A 23,533-nucleotide genomic window follows, 5' to 3' on the forward strand; every position below is an offset into this window, starting at 1 on the left:
TCCACACGGAACCCCTTGAGAGGTTCCTGTGGGCTGTGAGCCTGTTTGTGACACCTGCTTCCCCTCCTTGATGTCGCAGACATCGCAGTCCCTGATGTAGGGTCTGGCCCTATGGGGCTTAGTGGGTGTTCTCCCCATGTGTGGAGATGAGAAATCGTAAAAAATAAAGACACAAGACAAAGAGATAAAGACCAAACAGCTGGGCCCAGGGGACCACTACCACCAAGACACGGAGACGGGGTAGTGGCCCCAAATGGTTGTGTGCGCTGTTATTTATTGCATACAAGACAAGGGGGCAGGGTAAGGAGGGTGAGTCGTCCAAGTGATTGATAAGGTCGAGCAAGTCACATGATCATAGGACAGGGGGCCCTTCCCTTATAGGTAGCCGAAGCAGAGAGGGAAGGCAGCATACGTCAGCGTTTTCTTCTATGCACTTATCAGAAGGATCAAAGACTTTAAGACTTTCACTATTTCTTCTACCGCTATCTTCTAAGAACTTCAAAGAGGAACAAGGAGTACAGGAGGAAAGTGGACAAGGAGCGTGAGCATTGAAGCACAGCACCTCAGGGAGGGGTTTAGGCCACCGGATGACTGCAGGCAGGCCTGGATACTATCCAGCCTCCCACAAGAAGCTGGTGGAGCAGAGCGTTCCCTGACTCCTCCAAGAGAAGGGAGACTCCCTTTCATGGTCCGCTAAGTAACGATGCCTTCTTAGGCACTGGTGTTACCGCTTGACCAAGGAGCCTTCGGGTGGCCCTTATGCGGGCGTGACAGAGGGCTCACCTTTTGCATTCTTGGTCACTTCTCACAACAGCCCTTCAGCACCTGACCCTATACCCACCAGTTATTTCTTGGTTATATTAGTAATACAATAAAGAGTAATATTAAAAGCTAATGATTAATAATGTCTACACTAATGATTGATAATGTCCCTGATCATCTCTGTATCTAATTTGTATTATAACTATTCTTATTGTAAGTATATTCTTTATTATACTGAAACAGTTTGTACCTTCAGTCTCTTGCCTCAGCACTTAGGTAATCCTCCGCCCACATCTCTGAGGGGCTGACCTGCTCCCCACCTTCTGGAAGCTGGGAGGTTGGAAGAGGGGATGCGTGCGATGGACCCAGCACACAGCTGGGAACTCGAGGCACACCTAAGCCTTCACTTGTGCTGTGCGGAGTCCACACTTCCTTCCCCAGTGGAGTCTGAAAACCTCCCCTCACTCAACAGGGAGGTGCTGCTCAAAGCTCTAGGCACACATTAGGGCTTGGGAGGGGGTGGTGGAGAGGGGGCTCCAGCCTACCCAACCACCAGGCAAGGGGGCACCTGCCCCTCTCTCAGCCTGGTCTGGACCTGCCTCCCAGGCTCTGGCTGCAATGCCTTTCTCTTTCTCTTTCTCTTCTTTTTGCAATTCCATTGGGTCCTGCCCAGGACAGATAAAGACAGAGCAGCCTGTCTTTATCGGAGGTTCTTCTGCCAGTAGGAGGGGCCCGGAGAAAACCAGAAAGAGGGCCAGAGCCAGAGAAACATAAAGCACGCCGGGGGCCTCCCACACCAGTACCTGAGCAGGAATGGGGAGGGGCCATGACTCACAAGGCCCTGGGAGGTCACTTTAAAGAGGGCTGTCCAACTGCAAGGACGCTGTAAGCAGGAAGAGAAGCCACAGCGCTTCAGAAAAGAGTGGGACAGGAACAAACGTATCTAAGAGGCTGAACATGAATCCACAGATCAGGTACCTCTGCCCGCTTTGTCCACCGGGCCCCTCCTGCCCCTTCCTTCCAGGCAGTCGTGCTGGGCCTCAGCCCTGGCCTCCCCCTGTCCCAGCCCTGGGCTCCCTCCCCTCTGGCCCCTCTGCTGCTCCCACTCCCAGCCAGGCTCTTTGCCCTGCTATGTGGTCGCCCCACTGCTGCTTCTGAATGGGCCACCTCCCCGACCTGCCCCAGCCCAGGCCCCCTGCTGAGATTCTCCCCTGAGATTCATGCCCGGGCTGGTGCTCCCCGCCTTGGGAGGGTGCTCCCTCTGTGTGCTTCCCGCCATTCCTGAGCTCAGGAACTGGGAGAATTGAACCAAAGGATGATTTGAGCAATCAGGCATTTTGTTCTCAGAGCTTTGGTGCAATTTCTGTAAGATTTACTTTGTTTCAATACAAAGTCTTAGGAGAGGGTGTGGGGGAGGGAATGGTCTCTGTACCAGAAGATAAGTCATTTCTTCCAAAGATGCCTCCACTGTGAGCAGAGGAGGATGCACACTATCCCAGACGCAGGCTCCTCCTCCTTGAGCACCGTTCACCTTTTAGAATGACACCTGTAACAGGGAGTGTAGGAAAAAATATGATGATCAGGAAAAATGCTCTTATTTTAGGCCGGGCATGGTGGCTTATGCCTGTAATCCTAGCACTTTGGGAGGCTGAGGCAGGGGGGTCACTTGTGGTCAGGAGTTTGAGACCAGCCTGACTAACATGGTGAAACCTCGTCTCTACTGAAAATACAGAAAATTAGCCAGGGGTGGTGGCAGGCGTCTGTAATCCCAGCTACTTGGGAGGCTGAGGCAGGAGAATCCCTTGAACCCGGGCGGCAGAGGTTGCAGTGAGCTGAGATTGCACACTCCAGCCTGGGGGACAGAGCGAGATGCCATCTTAAAAAAAAAAAAAGTAGCAGAAAAACTGGGAGGTTGAGGGTGTCCCATTGGTAGCCCCAGAGCTGGGGTTCCAGCTAGGAGAGGTCACCCCAGCCCTGCTGCCCCTGCCAGCATCCCCTCCTCTTTCTCTCTCCCCGTCTTCCTGCCTGGGAAAGCAGCAGACATTCTCAGGGCTGTGGAGGGATGGGGGAGGCCCAGAGCCCAGGGCCTTCCAGGCAGTTGTGTTCAGTGGGCATCAGCCCTGAGGACCCCAGTGCGGGGGTCTCTGCATTGGGGTTTCTCTCTTGTGCCTTCAGAAACCCGATGAAGGCAATGTATCCAGGCACATTCTATTTCCAATTTAAAAACCTACGGGAAGCCAACGATCGGAACGAAACTTGGCTGTGCTTCACCGTGGAAGTTAAAAAGCACCACCAAGTTGTCTCCTGGAAGAGGGGCGTCTTCCGAAACCAGGTAGCACCAAAGTCCTAGTTACACCCTAAATAGGAGCTAAGCAGCCGGGAATGCAGAAAACGCAACAATAAGTGACGTGCCCGGCGTGGGCTCTCCTGTGTGCACTTTCCTCCCACATTTTTTTTTTTTTATTTTTTTTGAGATGGAGTCTCGCTCTGTCACCCAGGCTGGAATGCAGTGGCGCGATCTCAGCTCACGGCAACCTCTGCTTTCCAGGTTCATGCGATTCTCCTGCCTCAGTCTCCCGAGTAGCTGGGATTACAGGTGCCTGCTACCATGCCCAGCTAATTCTTTTGTATTTTTAGTAGAAACGGGATTTCGCCTTGTTGGCCAGGCTGGTTTTGAACTCCTGACCTCAAGTGATCCACCAGCCTTGGCCTCCCAAAGTGCTAGGATTACAGGCGTGAGACACCATGCCCCTGGCCTCCTCCCCACATTATTATTATTTTTTTTTTTTTTGAGACGGAGTTTTGCTCTATCGCCCAGGCTGGAGTGCAGTGGCACAATCTCGGCTCACTGCAAGCTCCGCCTCCCGAGTTCACGCCATTCTCCTGCCTCAGCCTCCCAAGTAGCTGCGACTACAGGCGCCCACCACCACGCCCGGCTAAGTTTTTCTTTTTTTCTTTTTTTTTTTTTTTTTTAGTAGATACGGGGTTTCATGGTGTTAGCCAGGATGGTCTCGATCTCCTGACCTCGTGATCCGCCCCCCTCGGCCTCCCAAAGTGCTGGGATTACAGGCATGAGCCACCGTGCCCGGCCCTCCCCACATTTTTTAAGTCCATAGCCCAGATCTTCCTCCCTGACTCTCCTGTGATCGGATCATGGAGGGGGTTTGCTTCTTCACAAAAGGCCTTGTTTAGCGCCCAGCACCCTCACTCTTGACTTTGTTTCCCAAAATCTTGTCATGGAGCTGTGCGTCTGGCAGTCCTCGGGAAACAGCAGCTGTGGGAAGCGGGGGGTGTTGTGTCCAGCACTGTGTCTGGGCCAGTCACTGCAGGCTGGTGGGGCTGCCCTCGCCCCTGCCCTGATTCCTCAGCAGAAGGCAGGCAGGGAACAAAGCCGACCCCAGAGAGCCAGGCCATAGCAGGGGCTGAGGATGCCTGGTGAATGGATGCCTAGGAGAAAAGATGGCAGAATTCACACATGAGTCTATGAGACAGGGAAAGACTCAATAAAATAAAGAAGGAAGGGGCCGGGCACGGTGCGGTGGCTCATGCCTGTAATCCTAGCACTTTGGGAGGCTGAGGCAGGCGGGTCATGAGGTCAGGAATTTGAGACCAGCCTGGCTAACATGATGAAACCCCGTCTCTACTAAAAATACAAAGATTAGCCAGGTGTGGGGGTGCATGCCTGTAGTCCCAGCTACTCAGGAGGCCGAGGCAGGAGAATTGCTTGAACCTGGGAGGCAAAGGTTGCAGTGAGCCGAGATTGTGCCACTGCACTCCAGCCTGGGTGACAGAGCAAGACTCCATCTCGGAAAAAAATAAAAATAAAAGAATAAAGAAGGAAGGAGAAGGATGGAAGAAGGGAAACTCAATGAATAAAACACCCGGGGGCCTACTATGTAGCCAGAAAAATGAAAAGTAAAGAAATAAAATAAGGCTGTGCATGTGGTTTATGCTCATAGTCCCAGAGCTTTGGGAGGGTGAGGCGGGAGGATCACTTGAGCCCAAGAGTTCAAGATCAGCCTGGGCAACATGGTGAAACCTTGTCTCTACAAAAATTATTTAAAAAATTAGGCAGGTGTAGCGGCATGCACCTGCATTCCCAGCTAATCAGGAGGCTGAAGGGGGAAGATTCCTTGAGCCTGGGAGGTCAAGGCTGCAGTCAGCCCAGATCCCACCACTGCAACCCCCAACCTGTGCAACAGAGAGAGACCCTGTCTCAAAAATGAATAAATAAGGAAACGCCCAGGGGCTCCAGGCCCGCCCTCTGCTCCCATCGCCCCACCCCTGCACTCCTCCTGCTCCTGGTCTGAGCTCCCCCTGTCCTCCTCCTCCTCCTTCCCCAGGTGGATTCTGAGACCCATTGTCATGCAGAAAGCTGCTTCCTGTCTTGGTTCTGCAACAACATACTCTCTCCTAACACAAACTACCGGGTTACCTGGTACGCATCTTGGAGCCCTTGCCCAGAGTGTGCAGGGGAGGTGGCCAAGTTCCTGGCCAGGCACAGCAACGTGAAGCTCACCATCTTCACCGCCCGCCTCTACTATTTCCAGAATCCATATTACCAGCAGGGGCTCCGCAGGCTGAGTCAGGAAGGGGTCGCTGTGGGGATCATGGACTACGAAGGTGAGACGTGGGGGGCTGAGGAGAGCGGGTGCAGGAGGGACAGCATGAGAGGCAGATGGTTCTCCAATGCCGTGGGGCGGGGCAGTGTCCCCTGGGAGTCTGTGGGGACGGGGCCGGCGCCCACTGCAACTGGCAGCCAGGAGACCTGGGCTGGGAGGGGAGGGCCCAGGGCCGGGAGAGAGGCCTGCTGGGCCCTCACTGCTTTCCCCTCGTTTTTTTCTCAGATTTTAAAGATTGTTGGGAAAACTTTGTGTACAGTGATGATGAGCCATTCAAGCCTTGGAAGGGAATAAACACCAACTTTCGACTTCTGAAAAAAAGGCTACGGGAGATTCTCCAGTGAGGGGTCTCCCTGGGCCTCATGGTCTGTCTCCTCTAGCCTCCTGCTCATGCTGCACAAGCCTCCCCTCCACCCTGGACCCGCTCTCTTTCTGCCTGGTCATCCTGAGCCCCTCCTGCCCTCAGGGCCATTCCGCAGTGCTCCCCTGCCTCACCGCTTCCTCCTCGCTCTTCCAGACTCTTCCTGCAGAGGCCCCTTTCTGCGTCCATGACTATCCATCCACCCCCACAGACCCCGTTCCTCCAGCCTGCACGCCCCTAACCTGGCTTTTCCCATCTCCCCAGCATAACCAAATCTTACTAAACTCATCCTAGGCTGGGCATGGTGACTCACACCTGTAATCCCCCAGGAATTTGGGAGGCAAAGGTGGGAGAATCATGTGAGCCCAGGAGTTCGAGACCAGCCTGGGCCACATGACAAAGCCCCATCTTTACCAAAAAAAAAAAAAAAAAAAAAAAAATGCCAGATGTGGTGGCATGCACCTGTAGTCCAAGCTACTTGGGAGGCTGAAGTGGGAGGATTACTTGAGCCCGAGAGGTGGAGGCTGGAGTGAACAGAGATCGCGCCACTGAACTCGGGTTTGGGCAACAGATAGAGACCCTGCCGGAAAATAAATCGATAAATAAACTCAACCTAAACAGGTATGAATATATGTAAGTTGAAAACCAGAAGTTTTGAGAAACATCCTTTGTAAGTTTCATCCTATGAATTGGGTCATTCATGTCCCACCCAGCTAAAACAGAGGCCAGAGGCCAGGGAGGAAAAGCAGTCAGGTCACGCAACATTGTTTCCAAAATGGACTTCTCTGCAAGCCTGACTCCTGAGACTGTGCATTGTACCCCGAAACCAGCTTTATCCATAGCTTCTGCGATAAATGGCTGTAAGTCTTGGACTCCTCGCTCCAAACGCAGCGACTCAGCAATAGAACCTCCCAGCTCCCAACCCTTCCTAGTGCCCATGGGCTTTACATAGGGCAAGAGAACATTTCTCCTTCTATAATTGCCATCTCTTTGCTCTCCCAACATGGTGAACACCATCCGGACCCCGTGTATGTCTCAAATTACAATTCTTTCTTTGCAAATGAAATATGAAATTTAGAGGCTCTTCTAAACATTTTAAATTTGATTTGACATTTTCAAAGCAGATGTAAGTTTTAGAGAATGAGATTCTCCATAAAAATGACCCCTTCATGCTGTGGCCTCCATAGAGGATGTCCCAGGCCAGGTGCCCACATGGCAGGCATTTATTTTCTCACAGATCTGGAAGCTGCAGGTCCAACTTCGAGGGGTGGGTGGGGTTGTTTCCTCTGAGGCCGCTCCTTCTGGCTGGCAGGGAGTCTCTTCCAGCCGTGTCCTCTGTGGCCTTTCCTCTATGCACACGCACCTCTGGGGTCTCTCTGCCTCCAAATATCATTTTTTTTTTTTTTTTTTTGAGACAGAGTGTTGCTCCTGTTGTCCAGGCTGGAATGCAATGGCACCATCTGGACTCACTGCAACCTCTGCCTCCCGAGTTTAAGCGATTCTTCTGCTTCAGCCTCCCGAGTACCTGGGACTAAAGGCATGTATCACCACACCTGGTTAATTTTGTAGTTTTAGTAGAGACGGGGTCTCACCATGTTGGCCAGACTGTTCTCGAACTCCTGACCTCAGGTGATCCGCCTGTCTCGGCCTCTCCAAGTGCTGGGATTACAGGCGTCAGCCACTATGCCTGGCTGGGATCATATGTTCCACACATGTTTGTTTAATAAGCATGGACTGCAACCACCTACATGAATATTCATAGCTCCTCCTGTAGCCTGTTGAATATGAATATGTATGTTTAGCCAACCTCTTCAGCATAAAGCTCCTGCCCCAACCCCTCCTGCTTCTAAATGTCTGTCTCTGGTGTTAACCAGAGGCTGCTCTTCCCAGGCTGCGGGATGGCTACCTTGCAGGCTGTCATCCTTAACAAGAAATAAAGTGTCCTTTGCAAATGTATCCCTTGTGTAATTTTTAGGTCACCGCACCATGGGAGCACACTACCAGGGGAAGGGAGCTGTGATATGCGCAGGGAGGCTCCAGACAGGCTGGCCTGGGACACCAGCCGCTGCCCTTCCATAATATGGGGACAAGAGAGGGCGAAAGTTCAGCCCACCAGGGAGGAACTCCGGGCAGGAGATGGGGAAGAAGGAGAACCAGGAAGGAAAGAGCTCAGTGTGGGGGTGCGCATGGCATCCTGGTGGGACACCTGAGGCCCACACCCACCTGCTGTCCCTCCCTCCCATGGCGGCCTCCGAGGGTGAAGGCCTGGGAGAGGCAGACACCTGGCCCTCCACTCTCCCTCCCTGTCCCCATGGCTGCTGGGTGGGGGCCGTCTCTGGGATGATCCCTGAGAGCAGGATCCGGGAGTCCCTGCGGAGGCATCAGCCTGTCTGTCTTGATGGTGGAGAGGCGGCTCCAGCTGGGCGGGACCACCAGGGGAGGGGCTTGTGCTCTGCTGGCTCAGCCTGGTGTGGACCCACCTCCCGGGCTCTGGCTGCAATGACTTTCTCTTTCCCTTTGCAATTGCCTTGGGTCCTGCCGCACAGAGCGGCCTGTCTTTATCAGAGGTCCCTCTGCCAGGGGGAGGGCCCCAGAGAAAACCAGAAAGGGGGTTAGAGACTGAGGAAGATAAAGCATCCCAGTGCCTCCCACACCAGCGCCTGAGCAGGAAGGGGGAGGGGCCATGACTACGAGGCCCTGGGAGGTCACTTTAAGGAGGGCTGTCCTAAAACCAGGAGCCTCGAGCAGAAAGTGAAACCCTGGTGCTCCAGACGAAGATCTTAGTCAGGACTAGCCGGCCAAGGATGAATCCTCAGTTCAGGTACCGCTGCCCGCTCTACCCGCTGGGCCCCTCTGCTGCCCCTTCCTGCCTGGTGGCCCTGCTGGGCGTCAGCCCTGGTCTCCCGCTGCTCCAGCCCCAGCCCTGGGCTCCCTCCCTTCTGGCTCCCCTGCACCCCCCACTCCCAGCCAGGCTCCTTGCCCTGCTGTGTGGTCGCCCCACTGCTGCTTCTGAATGGGCCGCCTCCCCCACCTGCCCCAGCCCAGGTCCCCTGCTGAGACTCTCCCCTGAAAGTCATGGCAGGGGTGGTGCTCCCTACCCTGGGAGGGTGCTCCCTCTGTGTGCTTCCCGCCATTCCTGAACTCTGGAACTGGGAGAATTGAACTAAAGGATGATTAGAGCAATGTGGAATTTTGTTCACAGGGCTTTGATGGATTTTCTGTAAGATTTGCTTTGCTTAAATACCAAGTCTTAGGAGAGGGTGTGGGGAGGGAATGGTCTCTGAAGCAAAGGTAAATCATGTCTTCCAAGGATGTCTCCTCTGTGGGCAGAGGAGGATGCAAATGACCCCGAACACATGCTCCTCCTCCACTATCAGCATTCACTGTTTATAATGACACCAGTAACATGGAATATAGTGGCCGGGCGCAGTGGCTCACGCCTGTCATCCCAGCACTTTGGTAGGCTGAGGTGGGCGGATCGCCTGAGGTCGGGAGTTCGAGACTAGCCTGATCAACATGGATAAACCCGGTCTCTACTAAAAATACAAAATTAGCCAGGTGTGGTGGCGGGCGCCTATAATCCCAGCTACTCCAGAGGCTGAGACAGGAGAATCACTTGAACCCAGGAGGCGGAGGTTGCAGTGAGCCGAGATCGCCCCATTGCACTACAGCCTGGGCAACAAGAGCCAAATTTCATCTCAAAAGAAAACAAAAACAAAAACAAAACAAAAAACATGGAATATATGGGAAAAAAACTCAATGATCAGGAGAAATGCTATTATTTTAAAATTTAGTAAGAAGAGAGTCCAGTCCCCAATGGCTCCCTCCTGCAAGGCCAGTGATACAGAGACTGGACAGGGCTGGTCTGGTAAGAGGCCCCAGCCTCATCTGTCCCCAGCTCTGTGGCCTGGGCAGGTTACCCCACCTCTCTGCTCGTCTGGCCCCTCCTCTGTAAGATGGGAATGGCCCCTGCGGGCCTAGGGCAGCCTCATGTGAGCTCACCCCCGCGCAGCACTTAGAAGAGTGGCCTGGGCCTCAGAATTTGGTTCTACCATGATTTAACAATAGTAATATACAGAGGTGAAAAGTCAGGAAGGAACTGACTAAAAGGTTAAAATCTATTATTTTGGGGTGAAGAGTTTTATTCTCTCTCTCTTTTTTTTTTTTTTTTTTTTTTTGAGATGGAGGCTTGCTTTTGTTGCCCAGGCTGGAGTACAGTGGCACGATCTCGGCTCACTACAACCTCCGCCTCCCAGGTTCAAGCGATTCTCCTGCCTCAGCCTCTGCAGTGGCTGGGATTACAGGCACCCACCACCACGCCTGGCTAATTTTTGTATTTTTAGTAGAGACTAGGTTTCACCATGTTGGTGAGACTGGTCTCAAACTCCTGACCTCAAGTAATCGGCCCACCTCGGCCTCCCAAAGTGCTGGGATTACAGGCATGAGCCATAATGTCCAGCCAAGAACTTTGTTCTCTTTTGCATTTTACTAATGCGTTGGAGAGTGGGTGGGAGAAATACTGGGAAGGTGGGGAATGTACTCCTGGAACGACCAGAGCTGGACCCTGAGCTGGAAGAGGTCAGCCTGGCCCTGCTGCCCCTGCCAGCATCCCCTTTTCTTGCTCTCTCCCTGGTCTTCCTGCCTGGGAAGGAAGCAGAAATTCTCAGGGCTGGGGAGGGATGGGGGAGGCCCAGAGCCATGCAGGGGGCTATGTTTAGTGAACATCAGCCCTGAGGGCTCCCGGGAGTGCTCTCTACATTGGCTGGTTTCTCTCTTGTGTCTTCAGGAACACAGTGGAGCGAATGTATCGAGGCACATTCTTCTACAACTTTAATAATAGACCCATCCTTTCTCATCGGAATACTGTCTGGCTGTGCTACGAAGTGAAAACAAAGGGTCCCTCAAGGCCCCCTTTGAACGCAAAGATCTTTCGAGGCCAGGTACCACCCGGACTCCAATCACTTTGCAGGCAGGAGCTAAGCCAGCTGGGAAAGCAAACCACGCACTGATAAGTGAAGTGCCCGGCGGCGGGCTATCCAGCGTGTCCTTCTCTCCCACACTTTCCAAGTCCGTGGCCCTGACCTTCCTGCTGGACCGTCCTGAGATCGGATCGTGGAGGGGGTTTGCCTCTGCACAAAAGGCCTTGTTTTGTTTTTTTGTTTTTTTGTTTTTTTTTGAGACAGAGTTTCACTCTTGTTGCTCAGGCTGGAGTGCAATGGCGCAATCTCGGCTCACTGCAACCTCTGCCTCCTGGGTTCAAGCGATGCTGTCGCCTAAGACTCCCGAGTAGCTGGGATTATAGGTGCCCACCACCACGCCCAGGTAATTTTTTTTTTTTTTTTTTTTGTATTTTTAGTAGAGACCGGATTTTATCGTGTTGGCCAGGCTGGTTTTGAACTCCAGACCTCAGGTGATCCACCTGCCTCGGCCTCCCAAAGTGTTGGGATTACAGGTGTGAGCCACAGCGCCGGCCTAATTTTAATATTTTATTTAATCCAATGTAGCTAACATTACTTCAACATTAATTAACATAAAATTCTTGACAAGATAATGAAGTTTCTTTTTCTTGTCACACTGAGTCTTTGAAATGAGCTGTGCAGGCCACGCTTGGTGGGTGGCTTGCGCCTGTAATCCCAGCACTTTGGGAGGCCGAGGCGGGTGGATCACCTGAGGTTAGATGTTTGAAAACCAGCTTGGCCAACATGGTGCAATCCCGTCTCTACTAAAAATACAAAAAAAATTAGCCCAGTGTGGTGGCAGTCGCCTGTAATCCCAGCTACTTGGGAGGCTGAGGCAGGAGAATCACTTGAACCCATGAGGCAGAGGTTGTAGTGAGCCAAGATTGCATCATTGCACTCCAGCCTGGGCAACAAGAGTGAAACTACGTCTCAAAACAAAAACAAAAAACAAAAAAAGATAAATAAGTGGTGTATGGTGTATTTTTCAGGTGCCCAGGTCTCTCATCAGAGCCCCATTTCAAGTGCTCAGTAGCCCCTTTGGCCAGTGCGCCCCACCACATGGGACAGCGCAGGTCCAGTGGCCTCCCCAGCTGACCGCAGGCAGGGAACAAGGCAGACCCTAGAGGGCCAGGCCACAGCAGGGGCTGAGGATGCCTGGTGAATGGATGCCTGGGAGAATGGATGCCAGAATTCCCGCACGAGGCTCTGAACAGGGCTGGGAAAACTTCCAAACGAAGGGAAGCACGTGTCTTGGTGCACCTTGTGATGCTTCAACAGCAGGACTGAGATGGGGACATTTAAAATGAACAGAAATGTGTGGGCTCGAGTTCTGGACTCTGGGAAGTCCACTGTGAAAGAACCAGCAACTTTCCAGGGCCTGCGAGCTGCACCATCACGTGGGGGTGCAGGTTGTTGCCAGAAGTTCAGGGGATGCTCCAGACAGAGTGGCCTGGGATGTTGAGTCACTGCTGCTCCATGCCACGGGGACAAGAGGAAGCAGTTTAGTCTGACATACTGCCCCCCCAGCTATAGGGCAAGAGACAGAAAGTGGGGCTGAAGTCACCCTTGAATAACCACAGCAGTGGCACCCACAAAGGTGCAGTCCCCACAGCCTCACAGCCTCTTCTAGGTGCCACCTCTTAAGGCCATTACAATAGCCATTAACACTGAACATGAGCTTTGGAGCAGACTAAACAGGAGGGATGGAGGAAAGGAGCTTCAATGGCAAGATCCCCTGGGCTCCTGTCCTGGCCCCTCCTCTCCCTGCCCCACCCCTGCACTCCTTCTGCTCCCCCTCTCAGAGCATCCCCTGCCCCCTGCTCCTCTCCCAGGTGTATTTCGAGCCTCCGTACCACGCAGAAATGTGCTTCCTCTCTTGGTTCTGTGGCAACCAGCTGCCTGCTTACAAGCGCTTCCAGATCACCTGGTTTGTATCCTGGACCCCCTGCCCGGACTGTGTGGCGAAGCTGGCCGAATTCCTGGCTGAGCACCCCAATGTCACCCTGACCGTCTCCACCGCCCGCCTGTACTACTACTGGGAAAGAGATTACCGAGGGGCGCTCCGCAGGCTGCGTCAGGCAGGGGCCCACGTGAAGATCATGGACTATGAAGGTGAGAGGTGGAGGGGTCAGGGGATCGTGAGCGGGAGGAACAGCATGAAAGATGGATGGATCTGCAATGCCATGGCTGGGGGTGTCCCAGGGCAGCCTGCAGGGGCGGGGCCGGCACCGATGGCAACTGACAGCCAGGAGACCAGGCCTGGGAGCGCGGGCCCAGGGTCAGGGCAGAGCCTGACTGCTTCCTGCCTCTTCATCTCAGACTTTGCATACTGCTGGGAAAACTTTGTGTACAATGAAGGTCAGCCATTCATGCCTTGGTACAAATTCGATGCCAATTATGCATTCCTGCACCACACGCTAAAGGAGATTCTCAGGTGAGGGTCTCCCTCCGGCCTCATCGTCTCTCTCCTCTCACCTCCTGCTCATCCTCCTGAGGACTCCCCTGGCTGGGCCCTCCCGCCCTCCCTCCTGCCCCCTGCCTGCCCTCTTGGTCACACCCCGTCACCCCAGCTCCTCGTGCTCCCTCCACCTCCCTGCCTCCTCCCTGCTTTCCTGGGCCCTTCCTGTGAGTGAGAGGCCCCTTCTGCCTCCAGAGCGACCTCCATCCACCCCCACAGCCTGGGATCCCCAAGCTGGCTCATTCCATCTCCCTGGCATAATCGAATTTGTCAGAAAACTGGACATAAGTGGGCATGAATAGTCACAAGGCCGACAGCCAGAAGCTTTGAGCAACATCCTTAAAGGCCGACCTGAGCCCCTGAGAAGGAGCAGCCTCTGTGGAAACTTCAGGCTTCGGCTGCCATAGAAGATGCCCCGGGCCGGGTGCCCACAGGGCAGGCATTTATTTTCTCACAGGTGGAGAGGTGGGCGGGGTTGTGTCCTCTGTGGCCGCTCCTCCTGGCTGGCAGGGGGTCCCTTCCAGCCCTGTCCTCTCTGGCCTTTCCTCTGCGCACCTGCACTCCTGGGGTCTCTCTGCCTCTAAATGTCCTCCTCGTTTATGGACCCCAGTCAGACAGGATTAGGGCCCACCCTACGGGTCATGAGTTAATTTAATCACCACTTTAGTGTACTTGTCTCCAAATACAGTTACCCTGTGAGCAGGTAGGGATGAGGGCTTCAACATATCAATGTGGGGAAGATACAATTTAGCCCATGACAATGGGTCAAGCTTGGGTGGGGTGTGCAGGGGTCCCCGTTCTGTGTGTCTGTCTCCCAGGCGAGTCCTTACCTGATTCTCACAGCCCCTCCCTCCAGACCTTGCTGCACCCTGGGCCCCACCCCATGGCTTCCCCACCCAACAGCACCCAGCCCAGCCTCCTGCTCATGCCTGTCCCTTCTCAAATCTGCCCCCCACAGGGATGGAGATGCAGAAAGAGCCAAGCAAACACTCGGTGATCAAGGTCCCAATTGAATAAGATATATATATATTATTTTTTTTTTTTTTTGAGACACTGTCTCCCTCTGTCTTCCAGGCTGGAGTGCTGTGGTGCGATCTCGGCTCACTGCAACCTCTACCTCCTGGTTCCAGCAATTCTCTTGTCTCAGCCTCCCAAGTACCTGGGATTACAGGCGCATGCCACCATGCCGGCTAATTTTTGTATTTTTAGTAGAGACGGGGTTTTGCAATGTTGGCCAGGTGTTGAGTAAGATTTTGCAAAAGAGTAGGCTTGGATAATGGGAGGCTTGAGATGCTGGGAGCTCTCCAGGAAGCACAACAGAAAAAGGCAACCAGAGACCAGAGAGGCCATAGAAAGGGATCTAAGGCCCTCGGGAGAGACGGGAACTGAGCACCTGGGTCTTAGACCAGAGGAGCAAACTGCAAGACAAGGTGGCCGGGACACCAGCCTCCGCCCTTCTGTGACATAGGGACAAGAGCTCAGCCTGCCAGGGAACAACTCTGGGCAGGAGATGTGGAAGGAAGGAGTTCAGTGTGGGGGCACGCATGGCATCCTGGGGGGACATCTGAGGGCCCCCCACCTGCTATTCCTCCCTCCAGTGGTGGCCTTCGAATGTGAAGGCATGGGGGGAAGCAGACACCTGCCCCTCACTCTCCCTCCCTACCACATAGCTGCTGGGTGGGGGGCGTCCCTGGGATGATTCCTGAGGGCAGGATCCAGGGGTCCCTCCAGAGGTCTTCCCATCCAGGTGAGAAAGCAGCATAAAGTGAGGCCTGCACTCAGATGGGCCTGGGAGGTCACTCACAGCGCAGGTGTCTCCTGGAACACGGGCCCTGAAAGATAGAAATAGAACCCAAGCCCAGGACTAACATCAGGGCCAGGACAAGCCTGCCAGGGAGGGTGCACATGAAGCCTCAGATCAGGGACCACTGCCCACTCTGCCCACGGGGCCTCTGCTGCCCCTTCCTGCCTAGTGGCCCTGCTGGGCCTCAGCCTGGCCTCCCCCTGCCCCAGCCCCAGCACTAGGCTCTCTCCCCTCTGGTCCCTCTGCTGCTCCCACTCCCAGTCAGGCTCTTTGCCCTGCTATGTGGTTGCCCCTCTACAGCTTCTGAATGGGCCACCTCCCCCACCTGCCCCAGCCCAGGCGCCCTGCTGAGACTCTCCCCGGAAAGTCACCCCTGGGCTATTGCTCCCCGCCCTGGGAAGGTGCTCCCTTTCTGTGCTTCCCGCCATTCCTGAGCTCAGGAACTGGGAGAATTGAACCAAAGGATGATTGGAGCAATCAGGCATTTTGTTCTCAGCACTTTGATGGAATTTCTGCAAGATTTACTTTGTTTCAACACAAAGTCTCAGGAGAGGGTGTTGGGGAGGGCATGGTCTCTGTACCAGAAAATAAGTCATTTCTTCCAAAGATGCCTCCACTGTGAGCAGAGGAGGATGCACAGGGACCCCAGACACAGGCTCCTCCTCCGTGAGCACCATTCACCTTTTAGAATGACACCTGCAACATGGAGTGTAGGAAAAAATATGATGATCAGGAGAAATGCTCTTATTTTAATGTTTAGTAAGAAGAGAGCCCGGTTCCCAACAGCTCCCTGCTGCAGGGCCTGTGATGCAGAGGCTGGACAGGGCTGGCCGGGAAAGGGGCCCCAGCTCCATCCATCCCCATCTCTGTGGCCTGGGCAGGTTACCCCGCCTCTCTGTACCTCTGGCACCTCGTCTGTAAAATAGGGATGGCCCCTGCAGGCCTCAGGCACATGCCATGAGCTCAGACCCTCGCAGCACTTAGGAGAGTGACCTAGGCTGGCCAGGCACAGTGACTCACGCCTGTCATCCCAGCACTTTGGGAGGCTGAGTTGGGCAGATCACGAGGTCAGGAGTTCAAGACCGGCCTGGCCAACATGGTAAAACCCAGTCTCTACTAAAAATACAAAAACTAGGTCTGGGGGCGGTGGCTCACACCTGTAATCCCAGCACTTTGGGAGGCAGACGGGCGGATCACAAGGTCAGGAGTTCAAGACCATCCTGGCTAACATGGTGAAACCCTGTCTCTACTAAAAATACAAAAAATTAGCCGGGTGTGGTGGCACGTGCCTGCAGTCCCAGCTAGTTGGGAGGCTGAGGCAGGAGAATCGCTTGAAACCAGGAGGCAGAGGTTGCAGTGAGCCGAGATTGTGCCACTGCACTCCAGCCTGGCGACAGACTGAGACCCTGTATAAAAATAAATAAATAAATAAAAATACAAAAATCAGCCGGGCATGGTGACACAAGCTTGTAATCCCAGCTACTCAGGAGGCTGAGGCATGAGAATCACTTCAACTCGGGAGGTGCAGGTTGCAGTAAGCCGAGATCGTGCCTCTGCACTCCAGCCTGGGCAACAGAGGGAGACTATGTCCCAGAAAAAAAACAAACAAAAAGAGTAGCCTGGGCCTGGGAATTCGGTGTGATCCCAACGTAAAAATAATCATCATCATTGGACAGGTGAAATGTGAGGAAGGAATTGAGCTGAAATGTTCAAGCAATTATTTTAGGGTGAAGAGTTTTATTGTCTGTTGCATTTTCCTAATGGGTTGGGATATGTGTAGCAGAAAAACTGGGAGGTTGAGGGTGTCCCATTGGTAGCCTCAGAGCTGGGGTTCCAGCTGGGAGAGGTCACCCCGGCCCTTCTGCCCCTGCCAGCATCCCCTCCTCTTTCTCTCTGCCAGTCTTTCTGCCTGGGAAAGCAGCAGACATTCTCAGGGCTCTGGAGGGATGGGAGAGGCCCAGAGCCCAGGGCTGTCCAGGGAGTGGTGTTCAGTGGGCATCAGCCCCGAAGAATCCAGGGGGGTCTCTGCATTGGGGTTTCTCTATTGTGCCTTCAGAAACCCTATGGAGGCAACATATCCACACATATTCTACTTCCACTTTAAAAACCTACGCAAAGCCTATGGTCGGAACGAAAGCTGGCTGTGCTTCACCGTGGAAGTTACAAAGCACCACTCACCTGTCTCCTGGAAGAGGGGCGTCTTCCGAAACCAGGTAGCACCAAAGTCCTAGTTACACCCCAAATAGGAGCTAAGCAGCTGGGAATGCAGAAAACACAATATGTGATGTGCCCGGCGTGGGCTTTCCTGTGTGTACTTTCCTCTTACATTTCTTTTTTTTTGAGACAGAGTCTCGCTCAGTCACCCAGGCTGGAGTGCAAGGGTGTGATCTCGGCTCACTGCAACCTCTGCCTCCCGGGTTCAAGCAATTCTTCTGCCTCAGCCTCCTGAGTAGCTGGGATTGCAGGTGCCCGCCACCACACCTGGCTAATTTTTATTCTATTTTTAGTAGAGATGGGGTTTCACCATGGTGGCCAGGCTGGTTTCGAACTCCTGACCTCAAGTGATCCGCCCCCCTCGGCCTCCCAAAGTGCTAGGATTACAGGCATGAGCCACCGCGCCCAACCTCCTCCCACGTTTTTTAAGTCCGTGGCCCAGATCTTCCTCCCTGACTGTCCTGGGATCGGATCGTGGAGGGGGTTTGCCTCTTCCCAAAAGGCCTTGTTAGCACCCAGCGCCCTCACTCTTGACTTTGTTTCCCATAATCTTGTCATGGAGCTGTGCGTCCGGCAGTCCTCGGGAAACAGCAGCTGTGGGAAGCGGTAGGTGTGGTGTCCAGCACTGTGCCTGGGCCAGTCACTGCTGGGCTGGTGGGGCCGCCCCCGCCACTGCCCTGATTCCTCAATGTCAAGGACACATCATCACAGGATGGTGAACCCTCGCTCCTCACCCTGCCGCCCCCACAGCAGCCACTGACCTCCCACCCACCCTGTCATGTCCCACCCATCCCTGCGGCCCCCTCCACTGAGGCAGGAGATTTTTTCAGAGTGTGTTTGGGGAGGGAGCCGTCTGTGTGCTGGGCAGGCCTGGCCTACAGCAGTGCTGGCCTCGGAAACACCCAGGACTCAGGACTGAAGCGCAAGTGTTTCCAGTCCCCACATGCTAAAAAGGCGACAAGAACTCGTGGAAGACATTTTAATGTCTACATTAGCTCAATTATCTCACATACGATTTCAACATATACTTAATATAAATGCCTCATGAGAGAGTTAAAGTTTGTCTGTTCTCACAATGAGATTTTGAAATGAGCTGTGTATTTTACACGTGCCAACGTTTCTAATCAGAGCCCCATTTCAAGTGCTCAGTAGCCCCTTTGGCCAGCCTTCAACTCCATGGGACAATGCTGGTCCAATGACCTTCCCAGCAGAAGGCAGACAGGGAACAAGGCAGACCCCATAGGACCAGGCCACAGCAGGGGCTGAGGATGCCTGGTTAATGGATGCCTGGGGAACAGGATGCCAGAAATCACACATGACCTATGATGAGACAGGAAAAGACTCAATAAAATAAAGAAGGAAGGGGCCGAGTGCGGTGGCTCTCGCCTGTAAACCCAGCACTTTGCGAGGCCGAGGCGGGCAGATCATGAGGTCAGGAGTTTGACACCAGCCTGGCTAACATGGTGAAATCCCATCACTACTAAAACCACAAAAATTAGCCAGGCGTGGGGGTGTGCCCCTGTAGTCCCAACTACTTGGGAGGCTGAGGCAGGAAAATCGCTTGAACCCAGGAGGCAGAGGTTGCAGTGAGCTGAGATCTTGCCACTGCACCCCAGCCTGGGTGACAGAGCAAGACTCTGTCACTCAAAAAGATAAAGAGGAACGGCCGGGCGCAGTGGTTCACGCCTGTAATCCCAGCACTTTGGGATGCTGAGGCGGGGGATCACGAGGTCAGGAGATTGAGACTATCCTGGCTAACACAGTGAAACCCCATCTCTACTAAAAAATACAAAAAATTAGCCGGGCGTGGTGGCGGGCGCCTGTAGTCCCAGCTACTTGGGAGGGTGAGGCAGGAGAATAGCGTGAACCCCGGAGGCGGAGCTTGCAGTGAGCGGAGATCGCGCCACTGCACTACAGCATGGGTGACAGAGTGAGACTCAGTATCAAAAAAAAAAAAAAAGAAAAGAAAGAAAAGAAAAAATAAAGAGGAAGGAGAAGGATGGAAGAAGGGAAATTCAATGAGTAAAAAGCCCTGGGGCCTAGTATGTACCCAGAAAAATGAAAAGTAAAGAAAATAAGGCTGTGCATGTGGTTTATGCTCATAGTCCCAGAGCTTTGGGAGGGTGAGGCAGGAGGACGGCTTGAGCCCAAGAGTTCGAGATCAGCCTGGGCAACATGGTGAAACCTCGTCTCTACAAAAATTACAAAAAAAATTAGGCAGGCGTGGTGGCAGGCACCTGCAGTCCCAGCTAATCAGGAGGCTGAGGTGGGAAGATTCCTTGAGCCTGGGAGGTCAAGGCTGCAGTCGGCCCAGATTGCACCACTGCACCCCAGCCTGGGCAACAGGAGAGACCCTGTCTCAAAAATAAATGAGGAAACACCCTGGGGCTCCAGGCCCACCCTCTGCTCCCATCGCCCCACCCCTGCACTCCTCCTGCTCCTGGTCTGAGCTCCCCCTGCCTTCCTCCTCCTCCTTCCCTAGGTGGATCCTGAGACCCATTGTCATGCAGAAATGTGCTTCCTCTCTTGGTTCTGTGACAACACACTGTCTCCTAACACAAACTACCAGGTCACCTGGTACACATCTTGGAGCCCTTGCCCAGAGTGTGCAGGGGAGGTGGCCAAGTTCCTGGCCAGGCACAGCAACGTGAATCTCACCGTCTTCACCGCCCGCCTCTACTATTTCTGGGATACAGATTACCAGCAGGGGCTCCGCAGCCTGAGTCAGGAAGGGGCCTCCGTGGGGATCATGGAATACAAACGTGAGACGCTGAGGGGCTGAGGAGAGCGGGTGCGGGAGGGACAGCATGACGGGCAAGTGGGTCTGCAATGCCGTGGGGAGGGGCAGTGTCCCCGGGAAGCCTGCAGGGATGGGGCCGGCGCCCACTGCAACTGGCAGCCAGGAGACCTGGGCTGGGAGGGGAGGCCCAGGGCCGGAAGAGAGGCCTGCTGGGCCCTCACTGCTCTCTCCTTGTTTTTTCTCAGATTTTAAATATTGTTGGGAAAACTTTGTGTACAATGATCATGAACCATTCAAGCCTTGGAAGGGACTAAAACGCAACTTTCTATTCCTGGACAGCAAGCTGCAGGAGATTCTCAAGTGACGGGTCTCCCCGGGCCTCATGGTCTGTCTCCTCTAGCCTCCTGCTCATGCTGTGTGGGCCTCCCCTCCATCCTGGACCAGCTGTGCTTTTGCGTGGTCATCCTGAGCCCCTCCTGGCCTCAGGGCCATTCCGCAGTGCTCCCCTGCCTCACCGCCTCCTCCCCGCTCTCCCAGGCTCTTCCTGCAGAGGCCCCTTTCTGCCTCCACGGCTATCCGTCCACCCACCAAGACCCTGTTCCCTGAGCCTGCGTGCCCCTAACCCGCCTTTTCCCATCTCCCCAGTGTAACCAAATTTTTTTTTTTTTTTTTTTTTTTGAGACGGAATTTCGCTCTGTCACCCAGACTGGAGTGCAATGGCTTGATCTTGGCTCACTGCAAACTCTGCCTACCAGGTTCAAGCGATTTTCCTGCCTCAGCCTCCCGAGTAACTGGGATTACAGACGCCTGCCACCACGCGCAGCTAACTTTTTTTTTTTTTTTTTTTGTATTTTTAATAGTAACTGGGTTTCACCATGTTGGCCAGGCTAGTCTTGAACTCCTGACCTCAGGTGATCCACCCATCTCAGCCTCCCAAAGTGCTGGAATTACAGGCATGAGCCACCCGGCCCGGCCGCATAACCAAATCTTATTGAACTCACACTTGGCTGGCCGTGGTGACTCACACTTATAATCCCCCAGCAATTTGGGAGGCAGAGGTGAGAGAATCGCTTGAGCCCAGGAATTCTAGACCAGCCTGGGCCACATGACAAAGCCCCATCTCTACAAAAAAAATACAAAAAAAAAGAACAGGTGTGGTGGCACGCACCTGTAGTTTAAGCTACTTGGAAGGATGAAGTAGGAGGATTGCTTGAGCTGGGAAGGTGGAGGCTGCAGTGAATTGCGATCACGTCACTGAACTCCAGTCTGAGCAACAGATCGAGACCCTGCCTGAAAATAAATCAATAAATATGAATATATGTAAGCTGAAAACCAGAAGTTTTGAGAAACATCCTTTGTAAGTTTCATCCTACGAATTGGGTCATTCATGTCCCACCCAGCTAAAACAGAGGCCAGGAGCTAGGGAGGAAAAGCAGTCAGGCCACACACCATTGCTCCCAAAATGGACTTCTCTGCAAGCCTGTCTCCTGAAACTGTGCGTTGTACCCTGAAACCAGCTTTATCCATAGCTTCTACGATAAATGGCTGTAAGTCTTGGACTCCTTGCTCCAAACGCAGTGACTCAGCAATGGAACCTTCCAGCTCCCAACCCTTCCTAGTGCCCACGGGCTTTCCCATAGGGCAAGAGAACATTTCTCCTTTTCTTTTTTTTTTTTTTGAAATGGAGTCTCGCCCTGTCACTCAGGCTGGAGTGCAATGGTGTGGTCTCGGCTCACTGCAACCTCTGCCTCCCTTGTTCAAGTGATTCTCCTGTCTCCCGAGTAGCTGGGATTATAGGCGTGCACCACCAAGCCGGGCTAATTTTTGTATTTTTCATAAAAACGGGTTTCATCATGTTGCCCAGGCTGGTCTTATTTTTATTTTATTTTTTGAGATGGAGTCTTGCTCTGTTGCCCAGGCTGGGGTGCAGTGGTGCAATCTGGGCTCACTGCAGCCTCTGCCACCTGGGTTCAAGCTATTCTCCTACCTCAGCCTCCCAAGTAGCTGGGATTACATGCGCGTGCCACCACGCCTGGCTAATTTTTGTGTTTTTAGTAGAGACGGCGTTTCAACATCTTGACCAGGCTGGTCTTGAACTCCTGACCTCATGATCCACCCATCTCGGCCTCCCAAAGTTCTGGGATTACAGGCGTAAGCCACCTGGCCAGGCTTAGGCTGGTCTTAAACTCCTGACCTCAAGTGATCCAACCTCCTTGACCTCCCAAATTGCTGGGATTGCTGGTGTGAGCCACAGCGCCTAGCCCATTTCTCCTTTTTGTAAAACCTGCTGCTGTCTCTGTTCTCCCGACATGGTGAACACCACCCAGACTGCGTGTATGTCCCTAATTACAATTCTTTGTTTGCAAATGACATGTGAAATTTAGAGGCCCTTCTCCACACTTTAAATTTGACTTGACATTTTCTAGGCAGATGTAAGTTATAAGAGAATCAGATTCTCTATAAAAATGACCCCTTCATGCTGTGGCCTCCACAGAAGATGCCCCGGGCCAGGTGCCCACATGGCAGGCATTTATTTTCTCACAGATCTGGAGGCTCCAAGTCCAAGTTCGAGGGGTGGGTTGGGTTGTTTGCTCTGAGGCCGCTCCTCCTGGCTGGCAGGGAGTCCCTTCTGGCTGTGTCCTCTGTGGCCTTTCCTCTGTGCACCTGCACCTCTGGGGTCTCTCTGCCTCCAAATATCACCTTTTTTTTTTTTGAGACAGAGTTTTGCTCTTGTTTTCTAGGCTGGAGTGCAATGGCACAATCTCAGCTCACTGCAACCTCTGCCTTCCAAGTTCAAGCGATTCTCGTGCCTCAGCCTCCTGAGTAGCTGGGACTACAGGCATGTGCCACCACGCCTGGCTAATTTTGTAGTTTTAGTAAAGACGGGGTTTCTCCATGTTGCTCAGGCTGGTCTTGAACTCGTGAGCTCAGGTGATCCACCCTCCTCAGCCTCCCAAAGTGATGGGATTACAGATATAAGCCACCGTACACAACTTTTTTTTTTTTGAGATGGAGTTTCACTCTGTTGCCCAGGCTGGAGTGCAGTAGCAGGATCACTGCTCACTGCAACCTCTGCCTCCTGGGTTCAAGCAATTCTTCTACCTCAGCCTCCTGAGTAGCTGGGATTACAGATGCCCAGAACCAATCTCTGCTAATTTTTCTGTTTTTTAGTAGAGATGGGGTTTCACTGAGGAAGGAGACCACCTCTCTCATTGTCTCCTATTTCAGAAGGAAGCAAAAAGTTAGAAAGATGCAGAAGTAAGATCAATGGCCAGACTGTTTGGCACGGCTACCTGGGCCTGGTAGTTAAAGATCAACTCCTGACCTGACCACTTGTTTTATCTAAAGATTCCAGACATTGTGAGGAAGCATTGTGAAACTTTCTGGTCTGTTCTGCTAGCCCCCACCACTGATGCATGTAGCCCCCAGTCACATAGCCCACGCTTGCACAATCTATCACGACCCTTTCACGTGGACCCCTTAGAATTGTAAGCCCTTAAAAGGGCCAGGGACTTCTTCTTCAGGGAGCTCGGATCTTAAGACGCAAGTCTGTCAATCCTCCCAGCTGATTAAAGCCTCTTCCTTCCTAAACCTGGTGTCTGAGGGGTTTTGTC

General features: G+C 53.3%; 2 protein-coding genes across 7 annotated transcripts; both read left to right on the top strand.

Moving 5' to 3' along the window:
• The first annotated feature begins 1,484 nt into the window (after positions 1–1,484).
• On the top strand, positions 1,485–7,701 carry LOC129023580 (DNA dC->dU-editing enzyme APOBEC-3C). Its single transcript, XM_054470459.2, has 4 exons — positions 1,485–1,736; positions 2,938–3,094; positions 5,106–5,385; positions 5,610–7,701. The coding sequence occupies exons 1-4, from the start codon at positions 1,720–1,722 to the stop codon at positions 5,726–5,728; spliced, it is 573 nt and encodes a 190-aa protein (XP_054326434.2). The 5' UTR covers positions 1,485–1,719; the 3' UTR covers positions 5,729–7,701.
• A 485-nt stretch (positions 7,702–8,186) lies between these two features.
• On the top strand, positions 8,187–23,510 carry LOC129023578 (DNA dC->dU-editing enzyme APOBEC-3F). Of its 6 annotated transcripts, none has more exons than XM_054470457.2 (7): positions 8,198–8,566; positions 10,532–10,729; positions 12,508–12,815; positions 13,023–13,137; positions 17,022–17,178; positions 19,662–19,941; positions 20,165–23,510. In XM_054470457.2, exons 1-7 carry the CDS (start codon positions 8,550–8,552, stop codon positions 20,281–20,283), a joined length of 1,194 nt encoding a protein of 397 aa, XP_054326432.1. In that variant the 5' UTR covers positions 8,198–8,549; the 3' UTR covers positions 20,284–23,510. The 6 variants fall into 6 exon arrangements, with proteins under 6 accessions (XP_063518818.1, XP_063518816.1, XP_063518817.1 ...); XM_054470456.2 differs by having other exon boundaries at positions 8,200–8,566; positions 10,532–10,685; positions 12,536–12,815; XM_054470454.2 differs by having other exon boundaries at positions 8,197–8,566; positions 10,532–10,685; positions 12,536–13,137.
• Positions 23,511–23,533: the final 23 nt, after the last annotated feature.

Source organism: Pongo pygmaeus, chromosome 23 (genome assembly GCF_028885625.2).
Source record: "Pongo pygmaeus isolate AG05252 chromosome 23, NHGRI_mPonPyg2-v2.0_pri, whole genome shotgun sequence".
Lineage (NCBI taxonomy): Eukaryota > Metazoa > Chordata > Mammalia > Primates > Hominidae > Pongo > Pongo pygmaeus.

Coding starts and splice junctions, on each gene's coding strand:
- LOC129023580 (XM_054470459.2), top strand. Junction 3,095..5,105: donor GGGGCGTCTTCCGAAACCAG/GTAGCACCAAAG, acceptor CTCCTTCCCCAG/GTGGATTCTGAGACCCATTG. Junction 5,386..5,609: donor GGGGATCATGGACTACGAAG/GTGAGACGTGGG, acceptor TTTTTTTCTCAG/ATTTTAAAGATTGTTGGGAA.
- LOC129023578 (XM_054470454.2), top strand. Junction 13,138..17,021: donor ACGCTAAAGGAGATTCTCAG/GTGAGGGTCTCC, acceptor TTGTGCCTTCAG/AAACCCTATGGAGGCAACAT. Junction 17,179..19,661: donor GGGGCGTCTTCCGAAACCAG/GTAGCACCAAAG, acceptor CTCCTTCCCTAG/GTGGATCCTGAGACCCATTG.